The 22,483-nt window shown below is 44.2% G+C and overlaps 1 protein-coding gene across 1 annotated transcript in view; it reads left to right on the top strand.

Annotated features, from left to right (window-relative positions):
• LOC123481315 (testis-expressed protein 2-like) overlaps positions 1 to 20,755 on the top strand; it is a 57,091-nt gene extending 36,336 nt beyond the window's left edge. Inside the window, 10 exon segments of the mRNA XM_045209681.1 lie at positions 5,765 to 5,965; positions 6,228 to 6,552; positions 6,809 to 7,053; positions 7,276 to 7,440; positions 8,764 to 8,863; positions 16,650 to 16,776; positions 19,144 to 19,257; positions 19,464 to 19,673; positions 20,065 to 20,185; positions 20,303 to 20,755. Coding sequence (XP_045065616.1) covers positions 5,765 to 5,965; positions 6,228 to 6,552; positions 6,809 to 7,053; positions 7,276 to 7,440; positions 8,764 to 8,863; positions 16,650 to 16,776; positions 19,144 to 19,257; positions 19,464 to 19,673; positions 20,065 to 20,185; positions 20,303 to 20,464 — 1,770 coding nt within the window. The 3' untranslated portion in view covers positions 20,465 to 20,755.
• The last annotated feature ends 1,728 nt before the right edge of the window (positions 20,756 to 22,483 follow it).

Genomic DNA, 22,483 nt, shown 5'->3' on the forward strand with positions numbered 1-22,483 from the left:
CACACACACACACACACACACACACACACACACCCTATGCTCCTTTGAAACCCCTCTTTCAAAGTCACTGAGATCTCTTCTAGACATTGTAGACAAAATAATGGGCAAAAGGGCATCTTTATATGTGACACTAAGCATGATGGGATATTCATTTCTTAATTAACTCAGGAACCACACCTGTGTGGAAGCACCTGCATTCAATATATTTGTATCCCTTATTTACACAAGGTTCCTTTATTTTGGCAGTTACCTGTACAACGTTTGCGCACCCATCATGATCCGTGACTGGCTTAAAGGGATACTTCGGGATTTTAGCAATGAGGCCATTTATCTACTTCCCCAGAGTCAGATGAACTAGTGGATACCATTTTATATGTCTCTGTGTCCAGTATGAAGGAAGTTAGAGGTAGTTTCGGAAGCCAATGCTAACTAACGTTAGCACAATGACTGGAAGTCTATGGGTATCTGCTAGCATCCTGTCACAGACCCTTCTATTATTCTCCTCTAGTTTCCTTACTAGTATCTCATCTAGACAAATGCAGACGACTGTTGTAACAGCACACATAAAGTGCCATTCAGAGAAGAAATACGCCTATTTGAGCATCAAATGAGATCATCCACGCTTCGACTCTCTCACCGCTTTGATGTCAGAGGGAGCAAAAGAGCGAGACTCCGAGGCAAATATACCTCATCCTCCATTGTTAGCGCTAATGGACAATAAATTACCTGAGGGAAGTTGTATTAGTGCTAGCCAGCTGGCTCATTTAGCAGCATTAGCACTCAAATGGATCAGACAGAGAATAGTCACTGTGGCTGTATATCATACTCAAAGCCTGTTGGCCTACTCTCTCTTCACTGCTAATGCCCTCCATAGCTTGCCAGGCAGTAGTAGACTCTGTGGGAAAGTGATCACCCCATGTCCCGTGGCCCTCTTCCAAATGTTGTCACCTCTGGACTGACTGGCTGCGAAAGCCAGTCGGTCAGTCACATATTATAATGGAGAGGGTTCACTGTCTTGTTTGACCCCCACATATTGGAAAGCTGATGATAACATCACCGGCAGGCAGCACACAAACACATTAACTGGCAGGCTTTACTGTCCCGGGCTTGGCCTTCTCAGTCAAAGGGACAGTGAATGGTGGTGTTATGGACACAAAGGGGATAGGCTTTGTTCAGGACAAGTATGAGAATTTGGTGACAACAATGTCTTCTCTCTCTCTTTCTCTCTCATTCTCTCACATGCCCGCTCTGTCTCCTCTCTTTTTTCTGTCTTTATTTCTGTCATTCTATCTCTCTCCCATCTCCCTCTCTTCATATCTAGCTGTGGGAGCATTAGACCCAGCACATCTAAGCCTATATCAAGTTTCCTGCAGGAGACTTGTGTGTCTGTGATGGCAAAGCTCTAGGGGCCATTTTGATCTCTGTGAGGAGGAAGGGACGAGATGAGACTAGAGGGATGCGTCCTAAATGGCACGCTATTCCTTATATAGTGCACTACTTCAGACTCGAGGGGTAGACGAGGGGTAGAGGCAGCAAGTTACTAGATGACTGCTGTCGAGATTTTACTATCCTCTTCAATCTACTGCCGTTGGATGAGGATTTTATTAGTGGTTCAAGGACAAACCAGCCGTGCAATATTTCTCAACACATGTTGGAATTGTATAACGTGAACAATATGCACTAGTTGTAAAAGTGATAATAGCCACTAGGAGCAACCAGTTTCAATCTTCACTATACCTAACCCACAGTGCAGACCATCAGGGTTGAGGTCAAGTCATGGATTGTTGTGTGTTTGAATCTCTGTGATGGCATCACCATTCTTTGAAGGTTAAGCATTTTAGAAGTTACTGGTCCCGTCTGTGGCATAGGACATGGTCAGGGATTTAGACCAACTTGATTTCCACCCCTTAGATTTGATTAGGCCTAGTAGTTTAATTAAGCTCTTGGTAGCAGTGACATTAGAACACACACACACACACACATATACACACACACACAGACAGGGTGCAGTCTAAGCCAACAGGAGTGATTTATGAGGAAAACACAGCTAGATAAATCATAGTTTTAAAATTGACCTCAACACAAAATATGTTTGTAACCTATTTTTCCAAAAATAAATGGAATTTTTGACCCACCCACTACATCATTTTGGTCTAACTACACACATGGGGCGCCCTAACTCACAAAGAGACTGGGTTTTCATTTTAATACATAGTGCCTGTTCATAAATTGAAATGACAACGCAAACAAACCCAGTGAAGGAGCTGAAAGCAACACACACACACACACACACACGTAGGCAGAGGAACTTCAAAGGCTATCTGCTAAGCCAGAGAAACAATGAAATGATTGGCTCAGGTCTATTGGCAAGACATGCATCATACTTCTCAACAGCCTGCTGTGAGCATTACCAAATCCTTCTGATCCAGCCTATCCGTTCTAGACCATTTTTACACACACACAAACTAAATCACAATGATTGTGATTTAGTTTCTATACATAGACGGAATCAAATGTTCATGCATTTAGCATTAATTTGCTTTGTCATCTGCATAAAATCATTGTAAAGTCTTTCCGGAAGGGTTCAGCAGGGCAAGAGGTTCATACAGTGCATTCAGAAAGTATTCAGACCCCTTGACTTTTTCCAAATTTTGTTACTTTACAGCCTTATTCTAAAATGTGTGTGTGTGTATATGTGTGTGTATATATATATATATATGTGTATGTGTGTGTATATATATATACACACACACACGCATACAGTTGGGAGAACAAGTATTTGATACACTGCCGATTTTGCAGGTTTTCCTACTTACAAAGCATGTAGAGGTCTGTCATTTCTATCATAGGTACACTTCAACTGTGAGAGACGGAATCTAAAACAAAAATCCAGAAAATCACATTGTATGATTTTTAAGTAATTAATTTGCATTTTATTGCATGACATAAAGAAAAGCAGAAAAGCAGAACTTAATATTTGGTACAGAAACCTTTGTTTGCAATTACAGAGATCATACGTTTCCTGTAGGTCTTGACCAGGTTTGCACACACTGCAGCAGGGATTTTGGCCCACTCCTCCATACAGACCTTCTCCAGATCCTTCAGGTTTCTGGGCTGTCGCTGGGCAATACGGACTTTCAGCTCCCTCCAAAGATTTTCTATTGGGTTCAGGTCTGGAGACTGGCTAGGCCACTCCAGGACCTTGAGATGCTTCTTACGGAGCCACTCCTTAGTTGCCCTGGCTGTGTGTTTCGGTCGTTGTCATGCTGGAAGACCCAGCCACGACCCATCTTCAATGTTCTTACTGAGGGAAGGAGGTTGTTGGCAAAGATCTCGCGATACATGGCCCCATCCATCCTCCCCTCAATACGGTGCAGTCGTCCTGTCCCCTTTGCAGAAAAGCATCCCCAAAGAATGATGTTTCCACCTCCATGCTTCACGGTTGGGATGGTGTTCTTGGGGTTGTACTCATCCTTCTTCTTCCTCCAAACACGGCGAGTGGAGTTTAGACCAAAAAGCTCTATTTTTGTCTCATCAGACCACATGACCTTCTCCCATTCCTCCTCTGGATCATCCAGATGGTCATTGGCAAACTTCAGATGGGCCTGGACATGCGCTGGCTTGAGCAGGGGGACGGCGTAGGGTGTTACTAATGGTTTTCTTTGAGACTGTGGTCCCAGCTCTCTTCAGGTCATTGACCAGGTCCTGCCGTGTAGTTCTGGGCTGATCCCTCACCTTCCTCATGATCATTGATGCCCCACGAGGTGAGATCTTGCATGGAGCCCCAGACCAAGGGTGATTGACCGTCATCTTGAACTTCTTCTATTTTCTAATAATTGCGCCAACAGTTGTTGCCTTCTCACCAAGCTGCTTGCCTATTGTCCTGTAGCCCATCCCAGCCTTGTGCAGGTCTACAATTGTATCCCTGATGTTCTTACACAGCTCTCTGGTCTTGGCCATTGTGGAGAGGTTGGAGTCTGTTTGATTGAGTGTGTGGACAGGTGTCTTTTATACAGGTAACGAGTTCAAACAGGTGCAGTTAATACAGGTAATGAGTGGAGAACAGGAGGGCTTCTTAAAGAAAAACTAACAGGTCTGTGAGAGCCGGAATTCTTACTGGTTGGTAGGTGATCAAATACTTATGTCATGCAATAAAATGCAAATTAATTACTTAAAAATCATACAATGTGATTTTCTGGATTTTTGTTTTAGATTCCGTCTCTCACAGTTGAAGTGTACCTATGATAAAAATGACAGACCACTACATGCTTTGTAAGTAGGAAAACCTGCGAAATCGGCAGTGTATCAAATACTTGTTCTCCCCACTGTATATATATTATTATTATTATTATTATTTTATTTTTTATCTCATCAGTCTACACATAATACCCCATAATGACAAAGCGAAAACAGGTTTTTAGAAATGTTAGTACATTTATTACAAAGCGAAAACAGAAATACCTTATTTACGTAAGTATTCAGACCCTTTGAGACTATGAGACTCGAAATTGAGCTCAGGTGCATCCTGTTTCCATTGATCATCCTTGAGATGTTTATACAACTTGATTGGAGGCCACCTGTGGTAAATTCAGTTGATTGGACATGATTTGGAAAGGCACACACCTGTCTAATATTAGGTCCCGCAGTTGACAGTGCATGTCGGCGCAAAAACCAAGCCATGAAGTCGAAGGAATTGTCCTTAGCACTCCGAGACAGGATTGGGTTGAGGCACAGATGTGGGGGAAGGATACCAAAAAATTACTGCAGCATTGAAGGTCCCCAAGAACACAGTGCCTTCCATCATTCTTAAATGGAAGAAGTTTAGAACCACCAAGACTCTTCCTGGAGCCAGCCGCCCGGGCAAACTGAGCAATCGGGGGGGAAGGGCCTTGGTCAGGGACGTGACCAAGAACCCGATGGTCACTGACAGAGCTCCAGAGTACCTCTGTGGAGATGGGAGAACCTTCCAGAAGGACTACCATCTCTGCAGCACTCCACCAATCTGGCCTTTATGGTAGAGTGGTCAGACGGAAGCCACTCCTCAGTAAAAGGCACATGACCGCCCGGTTGGAGTTTGCCAAAAGGCACCTAAAGACTCTCAGACCATGAGAAACAACATTCTCTGGTCTGATGAAGCCAAGATTGAACTCTTTGGCCTCAAATGCCAAGCATCACATCTGGAGGAACCCAGGCACCACCCCTACGGTGAAGCATGGTGGTGGCAGTATCATGCTATGGGGATGTTTTTCAGCAGCAGGGACTGGGAGACTAGTCAGGTTCGAGGGAAAGATGAGCGGAGCAATGTAGAGAGAGATCCTTGATGAAAACCTGCTCCAGAGCGCTTAGGACAACGACCCGAAGCACAGCTAAGACAAAGCAGGAGTGGCTTCGGGACAAGTCTCTGAATGTCCTTGACTGGCCCGAACCCGATCGAACATCTCTGGAGAGACCTGAAAATAGCTGTACAGCGACACACCCCATCCAACCTGACAGAGCTTGAGAGGATCTGCAGAGAAGAATGACAAGCTTGTCGCGTCCTACCCAAGAAGACTCAAGGTTGTAATCGCTGCCAAAGGTGCTTCAACAAAGTACTGAGTAAAGGGTCTGAATACTTATGTAAATGTTATATTTCTGTTTTTTATTACAAAGTAGATACCTCAAATGTTAATTGATTGATAGATTGGTTTAATGTCATTGGTTGATTGTTCCATTCGTTTGTCCATTGATTGATTGACGTGACTGATTTCCCTATCTCCCCCTGCAGGGCTGGATGAACGAGATAGTGAACTATGACCCGGAGACATACCACGCCACTCTGACCCACTCTGTGTATGTGAGACTGGAGGGCTCCATCCTGCGCCTGTCCAAACCCAACCGCAACATCACCCGGCGGGCCACGCATAACGAAACCAAGCCCGACGTCACCTACATCAGCCAGAAGATCTACGACCTCACTGACAGCAAGGTGGGTGGTACAGATTTAGGATCCGCTTCCCCTCCCCAATCCTAACCTTTACCATTAAAGTGGAAAATGCAGATTGACCCAAGATCAGCTATGGGCGGGGTTGTGGGTGCATGTGTCACCATCTGCTATATATTACATATAACATACTTGATGTGTATACTTGGCCCTGGTCTTGGTGTCAGGTTTGGGTTCATTTTCAATTTAAGTTCCCATTATGCCACACACACACCCAACTCAATCAATCATTCTATTCCCTCTCTAGATCTATCTGGTGCCCCAGAGTCTGGCCAGGAAGCGTGTGTGGAACAAGAAGTACCCTGTCTGCATCGAGCTAGCCAAGCAGGATGACTTCATGTCCAAGGCAGAGGGCGACTGCAGCGAAACCACAGACGAGAAAGCCACAACCACAGGAGAGGCGACCGTGGGGACGGAGGAGGCCAAAAGGTCCAGTGGTCCAGAGCTGACCCTGTACCTGTTTGGTCGGACGGGGAGGGAGAAGGAGGAGTGGCACCGGAGGATCCTGCTGGCCTCCAAGCCTCCCAAGACAGGGATGAAGAGAGCCACCAGTCTGCAGGGGAGTAAGACTGGTGAGTGGATGGATCTAGGTGCCAGACATACACACACACACACTCACGGACAAACGCAAACACTTACACACACATTCTTACAAACTTGTTATTCACAGGAAGTTATCGTCTGGCATGGTTGCACAGATATAGTGTGACAATGTGAAAGTGACTGAGGGAAAGTGCAAGACCACATTTGTATTTCATAATGCACATGCAATATATTGATCCTGCTGCATCTTTCTAATATCTTGTTGATCTTTCACCCTCCTGTCAGCCTTGAGCTCCCACAGCCGCAGCAGCAGCCGGAGCAGTCTGGACGAGGTGCTAGCGTCTCAGCCCAGGACCAGGGACTCAACAGCAGGCATAGCAGCCAAGACTAAGTCCCTACTGGACTACAGTGTCTACATGGCCACGCTAGTGCCCCCCGAGACTGGCACTGCCACTACTACTGCCACCCCCATCGCTGCCACCAGTCCCGTAGTCCAGAGTCCACAGAGTAGCCCTGGGTCGGGCAAGAAGGTACACCTTCAACCCCCTCCCTTATTTCTTTATCTCTTTTAGTCTTTTTTTCTTTCTTTTTTTCCTTTACTGTACTATACTCTATTGTTAAATGAATCTATAATTTCTTTACATTCTACATAATTTCTGTAAATAATCTCAATTACAGTACACAGTTGTGCGTAAATTAGTATTTATCTCGCTTCCTTTTTTTCTCGACTTGTGTCCCCGCCTCCCTACCAGTTGCCGAGCAGCAGCAGCATTGGCCCTGTCGTGGTGCAGGGGGAGGAGGAGCCTGTTGCCTGGGTGAACACTGTGATTGGCCGGGTGGCATGGGACTTCCTGAGCGAGCCCTACTGGGCCGATGTGGTCTCCAAGAAGATCCAGATGAAACTCAGCAAGATCCGGGTGGGTGGCCTTCGACCTCTCACCTCTCACATATGACCTTGCTGTGACAAAGGGCTCATGTGTTTAAAAGAGCATTCTTACACTGTTGTAGCTATACTGTATTCAAATCAAATCGATTTCAAATCAAATTTTATTGGTCACATGCGCCGAATACAACAGGTGCAGACATTACAGTGAAATGCTTACTTACAGCCCTTAACCAACAGTGCATTTATTTTTAACAAAAAAAGTAAAAATAAAACAACAACAAAAAAAGTGTTGAGAAAGAAAAGAGCAGAAGTAAAATAAAGTGACAGTAGGGAGGCTATATATACAGGGGGGTACCGTTGCAGAGTCAATGTGCGGGGGCACCGGCTAGTTGAGGTAATATGTACATGTGGGTAGAGTTAAAGTGACTATGCATAAATAATTAACAGAGTAGCAGCAGCGTAAAAAGGATGGGGTGGGGGGGCAGTGCAAATAGTCCGGGTAGCCATGATTAGCTGTTCAGGAGTCTTATGGCTTGGGGGTAGAAGCTGTTGAGAAGTCTTTTGGACCTAGACTTGGCACTCCGGTACCGCTTGCCGTGCGGTAACAGAGAGAACAGTCTATGACTAGGGTGGCTGGGTATTCTGTTACCACTGAGCTCCAGAGGTTCAACAGAGCAGATCGAAGGACAGAAAATGGAGGGATGAAGAAGATGGAGTGCAAGGTTTATTTGGCTCGGAAGGAGGGAAGAGGGGTAGAAAGAGAGGAGCCATGCATGCCTAATAAAGAAAAAGATACCAGGGGTTTTATGCCTCACAGTTGATCCCTACTACTCTGCAGACACACACACACACACACACACACTCTAAATGTCAGCCACTGCCGCTGTGCAGCCCCGCCACAGGACTCAGAGACTCCACACTGGGTTCAGAGAGAGAACCTCATCCCTCTCTCTCTCCATCCCTCCGTCCCTGTTTTGATCCTGGTCCTTCGATTATCCCCATTGTGTCATCTTTGGGGTTGTTACTAGTCCCACGATAGCCCTTCGTCTGGTCCTATTCCCAAGGTCATGTGGTGATGTTGGCTGTTAGTCTTGTTTTCTCAGCTAGCCGGTGTGGGGGAGTCGATAGGGGCCTTTGTGGCAGATGAGAATGACTGGTAGAATGTGGGAAATGTAGAAGGAGTGAGTGGTCTGTTACCATTATCCTTTAACTTGCACTTACTGTACGTACCCCTGCAGCTGCAGACCTTTTGTATGTGTGTATTTATGCTTGTATAATGAGTGTGTGTGTGTGTGTGTGTGTGCTCATAATGTCTGCGTAAAGACATCTACTTGACCGTTTCTTTCTCCTCCAGCTCCCCTACTTCATGAACGAGCTGACCTTGACAGAGCTGGACATGGGTGTGGCCACTCCCAGAATCCTTGGCGCCTCCAAACCCTCAGTGGACCACCAAGGTAAGAACCCTGGGCATGTGCTACTGTACTGTCCATCAACCAAATCCTGACCAGTGAAGAAAACTGCAATGCATTGTGTTTATACACACACTCAAACACACATACTGTGCCACACAAACACACACTGTGCAATGTGCTATTAGCGGGGTTGAATTCAACTTCACACCGCCCCATCGTTGCAATTTATCCCCTCCGCGGTGACATAGTGCCAGAGGCAGAGGTATCATTTAGAGCCGTGCTGTGCAATCTGTTTATTAGAATCACAATTTCATTCAGGAAGGCCCTTTACGAGAAGGTATGTACTGTAGATTCAATCTAGCATGGTTCTCTATAAGCATAAGGGCAGTATTGTGAGCGTGGGTGTTTGTATGTCTGTGTCTAATATGTCGACATTGGTTGGAGTCTTCTTATCAGTACAGGAAGTCAAGCTTTCTTATCTGCGGTGTGGGCTGATAGCCATATGATACGAGTTAAAGTGCTACAGGTCCAGGATACACACAGTCTCTCTCTCTCACACACGCACATGCTCGCAGGCGCGACCCACACACACACACACGTATGGCGCACTGTTGATTTACATCCTCCGATTATTCGCACACGACACGCTACTGTTTAACACGCGTGCATTTTCTCTCTCTTTTCACACACACTCCACACTCAGCTCTGTCCTAGTACGGAAGTGTCCGTGTGTCTTGTGACTACTCCCCACCCCTTCCTTATCCAGCCCCTTTCTCTGACTAATAAGATTGTAATACTAGGGCTCTGTGTTGAGTTCACCGGCTCTGTCATAACCCCTGGACCAGGGGACAACAACACCACTGACAGACACAATGTAATGCTAGCTAACAGCGCTAACAAAAACCAAGACACCACAGTGACAGCAGATATAGCAATGCTAACAATGCTAAGTGCTTACAATAACACCATTGACAGAAACAATGTAATGCTAGCTAACAGCGCTAACAACAACAAGAGACCACAGTGACAGCAGAGATAACAATGCAAACAATAACAACAGTGACAATGGTGATGGCCTCGACGCTAACGACGGCAGCAACAACAACAAAAGATGAGTGTCTTTTACATAGCCACTTAGCCAGTCATGTTAACAACAGCAACGATCACAACAACATGTTTTAGGCTGGTCATTCATTCAGCATTAGAAAAAGCTATGATGGCGAAGGAGGATACACATTTGGAAAGGGTTAAGGCTGCACACACACTCTCACACACACACATAAACCATATGATCGAAAAGTAATGGGAATAGATTATTAATTGAACGAGATGCCAGACGTGTCGGTGATGACTTAATGCTTCCATTCTATATTGTAAGACTATCTAAGAATAAGAATTTTAACATTACGTTAATCAACAGAGGGAGCATGTGCAATCCCAGTAGGGGCAATAGCTCAACTCAATATCACAAATTGACAACATTATCAATGAATATATCTAATAAGAAGAATTAGATCATTATGTTCCACAGGAGTCTACCCAATCCTGATAGGCGTTTACTCACTCAATATCACTAATTGACAACATTATCGATGAAGAACATACTATGTTAGTTAAACTCTTGTTTATAATATTATGCTAGTGTGATGGAATGTGGTTTGTGGGCAAATGCCTTGCTAAGTGCAATGTAATCAAGTCCTGAGCAGTTGAGTGGGTCCCATGGTTATCTGTTAGACTGAGTAAATAAAGGTTGAGGTACATAGGGGCCATAGTCTTGGCTGTTAGTTGCACAACCAGCTTCTCAGTACAAACACACTGCAGTTTGTATAGTACAGTTGAGCATAGGTTTGGACAATACATAATATTAATATTACTAGTAATAAATGCCTCAACTTTGGTAGAGTGACTGTCTGTTGGTTGCTTTCTAGCCGAAGCAGAGTATCTCTCGTAACATCTAACCATCCAGCACCTTATCTTCCGAATTTGCACAGTAGGTAATCATTATTGGGTGCATACACATCACATGTCATTTCTGGGTACATACACCCTTAAGGAAGTTATGCCCCACAGTATAGATGTTCTTGCATCTTATTACTGTGTAAATATTAGGAGAGATGGCGTCATATGACGTGTAGATTAGATACTTTACATTCTAGTAATGGCCAAAGATGACTGGCCAACTGAATGCCCCACCCCATTTGGGCATGGCTCCTATGGCCTCTAATTGGCTAGGGCCCAGCCATGAACCTGCTTCCCCCATGGGCCTGTTACAGACAGGAAGAGAGAAACACTAGTGAAAGAATGTGTGTTTCTACATCTGGCATTCGGATCGTCGCTTCTCTCTCTCTCTACCCATCTCTCTCTCCTTCTCTGTCTTTCTACAGTACCCATCTTTTTCATTCTACCAGTTTCTCTGTTTCCTCTCTGTTCCTCATGCTATTTCTTCCTGTTTTTGCCAAACACTGTCTGTTTCTTTCTCTCTGTGTCTCCCTGCTGTACCTCAGAGTCACTGCCACCAGTGTTTTGTCATTTTTATCACATCCGCTTAGATGAGACTTAATGAGAAAGGAAATTGATTGCACCACAGGCTAAGAGGGGAACAGATTCTGTTGGATCAGAGTTGGAGGAATGCACTTCCACTACACTCAGGAGGACTGGGTTATGTTCATTAGTCACCAAACAGTAAAGCATTGAGTGAAATGGGGAGGGGCTACTTACACTTTTCCAATAAGAATGAACATGACCCAGGCTTCCACAAACACTTTGTTGTTGTTATGGGTTGAAGGAGTAATCAGCGTTCTGGGAAAATACAGTTTTATTGCCTGATGTTATGCAATGTAATGTTTTGCAAGATGTAAGATGTTGTCAATAATATGGTGGTTCGATCCAACTAGGTTACAGAGTCCCACTATCTCGCACCCAAATGTTAGGCAACCCCACTGCAGTCCACCCCCCCGAACTGGCAATGTGCAGGTTAACAGACAAATATTTGCTAGAATTCACCAACGTTTGAATCATTTGCATTGGAACAAGAGTATGCAACTATAATGTTTCTAAAGGAAAAGATTCCTCTAGCTTACATTCTAAAGAAACGTGGGTATAATCCAAAAGAGTTAGAGAGGCCCAGTCTGCGGTGTGCAGCCTGCCTGTCCTCCAGGCAGCTCAAGGTCTCTGTCTTCTGCCCTTACTGGAGCTGCTGGGCAACCACGATCAATACAACTCACTGGCAGTGGAACTAACATCTGTCTGTCTGTGTGCTTGTGTGTGTGTGTGTGTGCGCATACGTGCACTCGCTTGTATGCTTTTGTGCCAGAGTGTGTACTTTCCTGCGTGCTTTCACGTTCGTATCCTTCCTTCCTCCTAGGCTGTATGCATGGGAGTGCTCCGCTCTTCTGACTCCTCACCAGGCCAGCTCACCCCAATTAAGCCAGAGTTGGCCCTTCTATACTGCTCTCGCAGCTAGCGATTTGGGGCTCCTCTCCCCACGCTATCAGACCAACAGCCCTGCCCTCCCTAAACCCCTAACGCTGTCGGACACAGCCTTATTATCACCAGGGCCCTTCAGGTCCATACAGGGTTAGGCAAGGGCCACAAGTCCCTGGGCTCTCTCACACACCATAGGGATTTGGTCTGAGTGGACAGGGCTGGGGGGCTGCCTTGTGGTCACTTAGCACAGCTAGCGTTCAGGCTTGGAGAAGACAGTGTTGAGAAAGATGCACAGCTACTCCAACCCTTCTCTCTGGGAGTGTTCACCCCGTAGGCGAATGGTGTCACTAGTTGTTTTTCATGCATAGTTCCTAGTCTTTTCAACCTGCTGTGTTTCTGTGAAAGCAACAAGAACAGTGAGGCTACAGGTCAGCCCAGCACATTGATGGCTTGCTGGCTTATGGGCTTTCAACTCAAATGTTACTCTGTTTATGATTTTCCTCTCTCTTAAGCATAAAGTCCTAGGTACATTACCTTGGATGAAAACCCACTCAAAAAACTGGCCTACAATACTAATTTAAATTTAATATAATACTCAATGCTAATAAAATGTTTACCTAAACTTTGTCTGTCTAGCTATTAAGTTTAATCTAACTGTAAGTAGGCCTAACATCTGCCATTTCAAATCAGTGTAGTGCCATACAGGAGACATACAGCTGTCTTTCTGTACACAGTGTTCTAAGACACGCCATGATAAAGAAGACCCTGTTATATAGAGGATGTATGTTATTCAATTACAGACTCGTACAGAGCTTCACTGTTTTGAGGGGGATAGGAGTCTCCAATTGTCCAGTGTGCGTGTGTGTACTATGTACAGTGCATTCTGAAAGTTTTCAGACCCCTTGACTTTTTCCACATTTTGTTACGTTACAGCCTTTTCCCCCCTCATCAATCTACACACAATACCCCATAATGACAAAGCAAAAACAGGTTTTTAGAAATTTGTGCAAATGTGTGTGTATGTATTACCAATCAAAAGTTTGGACACCTACTCATTCAAGGGTTTTTCTTTATTTTTACTATTTTCTACATTGTAAAATAATAGTGAAGACATGAACAACTATGAAATAACACATATGGAATCATGTATTAACCAAAAAAGGGTTAAACATATATATTTGAGATTCTTCAAACAGCCACCCTTTGCCTTGATGACAGCTTTGCACACTCTTGGCATTCTCTCAACCAGCTTCACCTGGAGTGCTTTTCCAACAGTCTTGAAGGAGTTCCCACATATGCTGAGCACTTGTTGGCTGCTTTTCCTTCACTCTGCCATCCGACTCATCCCAAACCATCTCAATTGGGTTGAGGTCGGGGGATTGTGGAGGCCAGATCATCTGATGCAGCACTCCATCACTCTCCTTCTTGGTAAAATAGCCCTTACACAGCCTGGAGGTGTGTTGGGTCATTGTCCTGTTGAAAAACAAAAGATAGTCCCACTAAGCCCAAACCAGATGGGATGGCGTATCGCTGCAGAAGGCTGTGGTAGCCATGCTGGTTAAGTGTGCCTTGAATTCTAAATAAACAACAGACAGTGTCACCAGCAAAGCACCCACACAACATAATACCTCCTCCTCCATGCTTTACGGTGGGAACTACACATGCGGAGATCATCCGTTCACCCACACCGCGTCTCACAAAGACACAGCGGTTGGAAACAAAAATCTCCAATTTGGACTCCAGACCAAAGGACACATTTCCACCGGTCTAATGTCCATCGCTCGTGTTTCTTGGCCCAAGCAGGTCTCTTCTTCTTATTGGTGTCCTTTGGTAGTGGTTTCTTTGCAGCAATTTGACCATGAAGGCCTGATTCACACAGTCCCCTCTGAACTGTTGATGTTGAGATGTGTCGGTGACTTGAACTCTGTGATGCATTTATTTGGGCTGCAATTTCTGAGGCTGGTAACTCTATGAACATATCCTCTGCAGCAGAGGTAACTCTGGGTCTTCCATTCCTGTGGCGATACTCATGAGAGCCAGTTTCATCATAGCGCTTGATGGAGTTTGCGACTGCACTTGAAGAAACATTCAGTTCTTGAAATTTCCCGTTTCTCTTTGCTTATTTGAGCTGTTCTTGCCATAATATGGACTTGGTCTTTTATCAAATAGGGCGATCTTCTGTATACCCCCGTACCTTGTCACAACACAACTGATTGGCTCAAACGCATTAAGAAGGAAAGAAATTCCACAAATTAACTTTTAAGAAGGCAGACCTGTTAATTTGAAATGCATTCCAGGTGACTACCTCATGAAGATGGTTGAGAGAATGCCAAGAGTGTGCAAAGCTGTCATCAAGGCAAAGGGTGTCTATTTGAAGAATCTCAAATATAAAATATATTTTGATTTGTGTAAAAAAAAAAAAATCTTTGGCATTCAGGCCAAAGAGTTCAATCTTGGTTTCATCAGACCAGAGAATCTTGTTTCTCATGGTCTGAGAGTCCTTTAGGTGCCTTTTGGCAAACTCCAAGCGGGCTGTCATGTGCTTTTTACTAAGGAGTGGCTTCCGTCTGGCCACTCTACCATAAAGGCCTGATTGGTGGAGTGCTGCAGAGATGGTTGTCTTTCTGGAAGGTTCTCCCATCTCCACAGAGGCACTCTGGAGCTCTGTCAGAGTGACCATCGGGTTCTTGGTCACCTCCCTGACCAAGGCTCTTCTCCCCCGATTGCTCAGTTTGGCCGGGCGGCCAGCTCTAGGAAGAGTCTTGGTGGTTCAAATCTTCTTCCATTTAAGAATGATTGAGGCCACTGTGTTCTTGGGGACCTTCAATGCTGCTGACATTTTTTGGTACCCTTCCCCAGATCTGTGCCTCGACACAATCCTGTCTCGGAGCTCTACAGACAATTCCTTCGACCTCATGGCTTGGTTTCTGATCTGACATGCACTGTCAACTGTGGGACCTTATATAGACTGGTGTGTGCCTTTCCAAATCATGTCCAATCAATTGAATTTACCACAGGTGGACTCCAATCAAGTTGTAGAAACATCTCAAGGATGATCAATGGAAAGAGGATGCACCTGAGCTCAATTTCGAGTCTCATAGCAAAGGGTCTGAATTCTTATGTAAATAAGGTATTTCTGTTTTCACTTTATCTTTATGGGTTATTGAGTGTAGTAGATTGATGAGGAACGAAATTAATTTAATCAATTTTAGAGTAAGGCTGTAATAAAATGTGGAAAAAGTGAACGGGTCTGAATAATTTCCGAATGTGTCGTCTATTGATTGACTGTCTAATCAAGCCGGCTAGAATTCCCATCATTCCTGCTGTGGGAGGGGTACAAGTGGTGTGTTAGTGGGAAGTCTTACTGTGTTGCTCTGAAGTGGTGTATGTTCTCTCTCTCTCTGTCTCTCTCTTGCTCTCTGTCTCACTCTTGCTCTTTGTCTCACACACACACCCCTGCATCATCTATCAACCCAGGAGTGCCCCCTAGTGGTGTAAAGTAGCACTCTCCCAAAGTACAGTTCCATGATGTGTGTGTGTGTGTGTGTTACCGTGTATGTGCTAGTGTGTATTCACGTACTGTGCTGCTGTGTAATGGGCCCCCTGTCGGAGAACACAGGCCTGCCCCATGCGAGGGGGGCTTTGGGCCGGGGCCTTGATAGGGGATTTCTCTAACCCAGATTAGCAGGGCTGGGGCTTTCGGAAGAGAACCATGTTTATGCAGCGAGCAGCGCCCCGCTGACATCAAACGAGCGCTATGAGGGGTATCGCACGGTGTCCAACTGTTTCCCCTCTGTTCAAAGGGTCCTGTGATCTCTCCCTCTTTCTCTCTTTTTGTATCCCTCACTTCGGTTCTCTTCAACTGTCAGGCAATGAGAGAAAGATGGAGGGAAAGAGAGGGAGGGAGATTTGAGAGGGGGATGAACATGGGGGTCCGAGATGCTAGGGGGAGGGGAAGCGGCAGGGGAGCGAGGAAGAATGGGCGAGGGAGGAAGGGGAAGTGAATGGCAGACTGAAGGCTAGTGACCTGGAGCATTCGCCACAGACTGAGAACCTTTAGCCAGATCCACTCAACTTTTAGGCTCTGCAGATCTGGAAAGTTAATCACTTACTGTAGTTTCCAATTACTTTACTTTACCTGAAGCGCTGCTATTCAGCACTGGTATTTGTCTTCATGCTACAGTCAATGGTGGTAGGTTACTGTTCAAAGCTGGGTCAAGTAGTTTGGTTTGTCAAAATGATCATCTGATGTGTGTTCCTCCACTCCATTGTGATTCTTCCAAACACACACTGAAATTATGACTACACACACGGACACGCACCCACACAAACTTGTCGTCCCCTGCCATACACACACACACTCACACTAACCTACGTCTGTCTGTCGCTCTCTCTCCCCCAGGTCTTTGGTTTGACTTGGAGATTTCGTACAGCGGCTCCTTCCTGATGACCCTGGAGACCAAGATGAACCTGATCAGACTGGGGAAGGACGGAGACGGCCTGCGCATCAGAGACATCAGCAAGGATGGGTAAGGGGAAGGAACGGTCCTCACTAAACACAACACTGACTGGTGTGTGACCTACTCTGATTGTAAATGTTAATTATAGGGTTACGGTGTAGGGTTAACAGTATTTTAACTTTGAAACATTTAATGAACATAATTGCTCTCAAGGGTTGTTGCACAGGGTGGAGTTTCCCACAGTAAACATTTGTGTAGCCTACTCAGTGTATGGGAAGTATGAGACTTTCTCTTCACTATCCAGTGGGATATTAACCTTATGAAACGCTGCTTTGTTGACAATTTTGCACTGACATTTAGACTTTCCTGAAACAACTGTTAAAGGTTTACGCTGTTACAAAGGTTTACAATGTTTTCCTACTCTGAACACATGATATTTAGAGAATTAGCTTTCCACAGGATCAGGGGTTAGCTACAGTTAGCTTTTAACTCGTCTTCGCTGCACTCTACCTTTTCTCTTTCTTTCCTTCCTTCTGTTCCTGGACGTACCCTTACATGGATATGTTCTTCACCTGGTGAGTGCTGAGTTTCTCTGGGGCATTCTCTCGTTCCCATTTTCATTCCATTTCAATCTGTTTTTGTGGTCATTTCATTACATATAGCTTCCATCCCATCTAACTGACATTGTGAATGGGTTCATTTTGTCAGTGTTCAGATTGTGTGTTTCTTCATGTGAACTCTTAAACAAAGGGGATCTCAAGAGGATGCATCAATCCATACTCAATCAGTCTTTTCCATTGCGCCTGGCTGATGCTGTCGGCTAATCAGCTGGTTACAGACTCATTTTCAGCTGGCTATATTTTCCACTTCATATTAACAAGGTTACTTTTCATTTAAAAGTTTCAATTCGCTAGTCCGTGGAGCCCTCTCCCGCTAGAATGAATGATATGCATCTTCTAAACATCTATTGATAGGATAGGCGCCTGTCAGTCACAAAGCGAGCGATGACAGGGAAACGCAACAGAGAGGAAGAGGCGAAGCGAGAGGTTTCACTCTCACCAAACTCTTTCCAAAATAGGCCCAATGCGTTTCTATGGGCTTATTTTGGACATAGGCTTGTCGCCTGTCTTCCCTTGTTTGGGACAACGACTCCCATTGTTAGGGCGGAGACTTGAGCATCTCGTCATTATATACTGATCTCTGGTTGCAGTCGAATTTCTTTAAAATGAGCAGGTAGAGAGAGTGATGCTCGTGAATTTGAATGTCCTATGTAATGTAAGTGTTAACAATGAGTCGAAATCCACGACTTAGCCTATTTTAATTGCTGACACATTAATGGATTTTATTTTGCGTGTTTCACATAGCCAGCCACGCGGAGTCGTGGCGCAATGTAGGCTATTAACTGTGCATTGATTGATAACTGAACAGCAAGTGTTTACTAGTTTATCAAAGGTGTCGAACTGACTGAATAAAGTCGATCTCTATATCCCTTTGCCATTCTTAAATCATGCAACGTGGTTATACGTCCATAGTATCGCATCGGGACAAGTAAACCAAAGGGTTTCCTTTCCTAGAATGTCGGGGCTTGCCAGGCAGTCATGCTAAAGTGAGTGACTCTCGTCAGTCAGTGTAGCCTACCGAATCGCATCGGTGAGAGAGTCGTTCATTTGGCTCCCTAATTTTCATAGGCTTTTTGGCGCTTACATGCAGATAAATTATGAAAACATTCGATGAAGATGGTGAATCAAAATTGCAGGAACAATGGGTAGTGGAGAGCCTCATTCTGGTCCAAATATGATAATTAGGGCCCTCACGAAATGCAGGCATTAAAACGGACTTCAACAATATTTAAAAAAACTAAATGTATTGAAATTGAATTAATTTGCCCAAGTTTATCATAAGAGACATGACCAGAATGCATCAATGCAACTTTCTGAAGATGCAACGAAAATGCGGGTCTACCACTTTGTAAGCCATTAGCGATTATGCTAATGAACAGTCTTCTAGTAGATGGAAAAGCTTTCCCAACAACCTTCTCAGTTAAATGTTAACTATAAAGTACCCTATGCTTACCTGGCAAAATGATATCATCATTATTTTTATCAATCCAGTGGGTATTTGTTTTGCAAAGTCTAGCATCACAGACAAAAACACTGCTAAACCAACAGCCTCTTGTTTGCTGTGCACTTGAATTGAAAGGTAACTACACCCAAAAATCGAAATTTGTCATGATTTTCTTCCAGACCTCAAGTGGTCTCCTGATGTGGTTTAAGCATTCTTGTGGACTTAGAACTTCAAAGTGTCTAGATAACACTGAAAAACACTTGTTTCCTCATATGAACAAAGGCATTGTAGTTCTGAGAGTCACCGCTCCCTCTGAAAACAATGGGGACGAATCCATACTGAATCGTGTGTGTGTGTGTGTGTGTGTGCCAGGTACAGACCACGGACATACTGCCTAGCTGACAGTGATGAGGAGTCATCCAGTGCGGGGTCCTCAGACGAAGAGGATACTTCAGAGGTCACCAATGAAGTCCCTGGAGCGGAGGGGTGAGACTAATTACAGTGTCTATTTACTTTTACCCTGATTATTTACCTTGTTTACCTTTAAAGTACCTTTCTGTACTGCTTTCACGTAATCCAGACTTTAACTTAATGCAGACCTTCACGTAATTCAGACTTTTACGTAAATCAAGGTAGATTTGCGCGACGAAAAGTACTTAGGATTCAACCCCTAAATCTCTCCTCTCCATTAGATACACGGGGGGCCGCCAGCCCAGTAAGATCATGCGCTTCGTGGACAAGATCGCCAAGTCCAAGTACTTCCAGAAGGCCACCGAGACGGAGTTCATCAAGAAGAAGATGGAGGAGGTGTCCAACACGCCGCTACTGCTCACCGTGGAGGTACAGGCGCTCCGAGGCACGCTGGCCGTCAACATCCCACCCCCACCCACTGACAGGATATGGTATGTTCTAAACAGCTTCATATAGTTATACCTCATAACTCCGCCCACCAACAGGATATGCTACACCCCAACACATTCATACCATCCCAATACATAATGAATACACTTTAATATAATATTATAGGGGTGCTGATCAAATACTTGTTGGCATACTGTTGTGCATTAGTTTATGGTGTTCTGCAATGCACTTGTGCCCTCTGCTTGTGACTGATCACATCCCTGGAAAACTGACATTTTGTGTGCCTTATTATAGAGTAACCTTTACCATTAACTTGCCCACACTGTACAATAACAAATGGCTCAGTGCTGCATGATCTGTTATAGTTTAAATCTACACTCTGGTGTTTCACTAGTGTGTTTGTTGACTCTGTTTTGAATTGGTGTGCTGCAGGTATGGCTTCAGGAGTCCACCCCACCTGGAGCTGAAGGCTCGGCCCAAACTGGGAGAGAGAGAGGTCACACTGGCCCACGTCACCGACTGGATCGAGAAGAAACTGGACCAGGAGTTTCAGGTATGTGTGTGTGCATGCCTGTGTGTGCGTAATACCGTACTTTGTCCAAACTGTATGTCAGCATACTTCATCCAAATGTAACACCTCTGAATCTCTCCCATCTTCTCTCCGACATAGAAAATCTTTGTCATGCCAAACATGGACGACCTGTGGCTGACCGTCATGCACTCGGCCATGGACCCCCGCTCTTTTGGAACGCCCTCCACCTCCACAGCCGATACGACCCAGAGGGAAACGGAGCCCTCCGAAACAGAGGGGGGCGCCACTAACGGCATATGAAGGATTGCTTACAGTATTTGCCTGAAATGTGTGAATTAGAATGGGAGCCAGGGGGCCTTGCAGTAGTATAAGGCCTATTGGTGTATAAGGACATACAAAAATACTTCCATTGCCACATTGACATTCCAATAGCTCCATACCCAAGGGTATTTTTTGTCACTGGCAGAACAGGATGACTTCATCAGTCATCAGATGAACTTTGACCTTTAACAAGCTCACTGATGGAATGAGACAGAGGTCAGTCAACCAACCAGAAAGGAGAAACACTACAAATACAATCTCTCACTTGTTGCTCTGTTTTTTAATCTGTGTAGGATGAACAGACTTAGAAAATTAGATTTTTCTCAGAATGGCACAAATGTAACAGTGATACAACCTTTGACAGGGGCAGGTTAGAGGCTAGTGGTATAAGTGGAGCGGTTATAAGGTTACACAGTGTCCTATGAACACATCATTATATCGCATTCACCGTTCACCTTATGTCCTAGATGGGAAACAACTTTTGTTTGGGGACCCAAATCAAGAGAAGAGATTAAAGTGAAAAGAAATGGTTGAATGAGACACGACACCGCTAGATTATACTTTTGTTATTGTACAGGTGTGTCTGCAAGAGAGTGTGCATGTGTGTGTGAAGCCTGACACTAAAAGCAAGAGTGCATACTTTTGACAATGTCACATGTATTATTTGCCATATCATGAGGCATCAAATGCATCCTATGCTTTGTGCCCTAATGCTCACTATCTGTGACCAGGTGAACACTAACAGTATTTACACTTGTGCTGTGACCCCCACATCTCTTACTGCTCGAGGTAGAATTTACCCTTTACCACAGGTCTAGAATCAGATTACCCCACCCCAAATCCTAACCATTTTGGGGATGAGAAAATGTCTGACCCTGTATCAGTGGTAATGGGGAAAGTTCTACCTATTCCCCTCTTAACTGTACACAACATCTCTTTATATGCAAATTATCACTGTGTCCATATCTATATGGAAGCAGCTATATGAAGCCCCTCCCCTCATCGTTCTCTGGAAAACAATGCTATAGGGTTAGCCGTCATTACGTAGGCAACACGTGTCTTTAATTCACTAATGCCTATGCAAGTTCCTTGCTAACTAAGGACATGGAGGTGAGCAATGAGAAATAATAGTATATGTATAATCTTGTAAAGATATATCATATATAAATGTATGTCTGAAAAGGTGTATATAAGGGGCCTATCTTTTGTTGAATGTATGTATGGCTATATTGACATATTGTTGGACTGTTTTATTGTTTGTTGTATGGAAACTATTCCTAACCAATCACATGGATTATGTTGATTGGGGTATGCCAAGTATTGCACAACTAAAACAGAAGTTTTGATTTATTTTTTCCTTGTAAACACTATTAATGCAATAGTATCAACAGGCATGTATTACATATTTGCAGTCCTATTGTGTTATGCTCTCTCTAGCATGTACAATACCCATGGCACATGTTGAGACTATTCCTGTGGTACTCTGCACCACATAGGTTTTCATTTATTCTTTCAAATGATGTAGGAAGTGGTATATGTTTTTTTAGTTGTATGTATTTTCAAATGGCCATCAACAGTTGCCAATGCTTGGAAATGAGCCCCCTTGCCATACGTGCTAAAGGACACTTGATAGAGTTAAACTAAATGATGATATATGTAGTGTGCCCTTTGCCAAAACCATCATTAATACTAGGAAAATAAACTGTTAACTCAAACATAATTGTAGTCTCAAAAATCATCACTATTTAAGTCTGAATCACCTTCTATACTGTACTGTTATGTTTTCTTAATTTTGCAGTTAAGTTTTAAATGCACAGTATTAGCATTGGATTTATTTACATGAATTCCTATTTGTGTTGCCATTCGTTCCTTTTATTTGTCAGGACACTAAAGCACTATTGTAGAATGTCATTGATGAAGGAATATCTTGTTTTCACTTTCCTACTACTTCTAATTAGTTTAGTTTTTAACGATTATTCAGTTGGTAATATTATTATT

The sequence above is a fragment of the Coregonus clupeaformis genome, chromosome 30, assembly GCF_020615455.1.
Source record: "Coregonus clupeaformis isolate EN_2021a chromosome 30, ASM2061545v1, whole genome shotgun sequence".
NCBI lineage: Eukaryota > Metazoa > Chordata > Actinopteri > Salmoniformes > Salmonidae > Coregonus > Coregonus clupeaformis.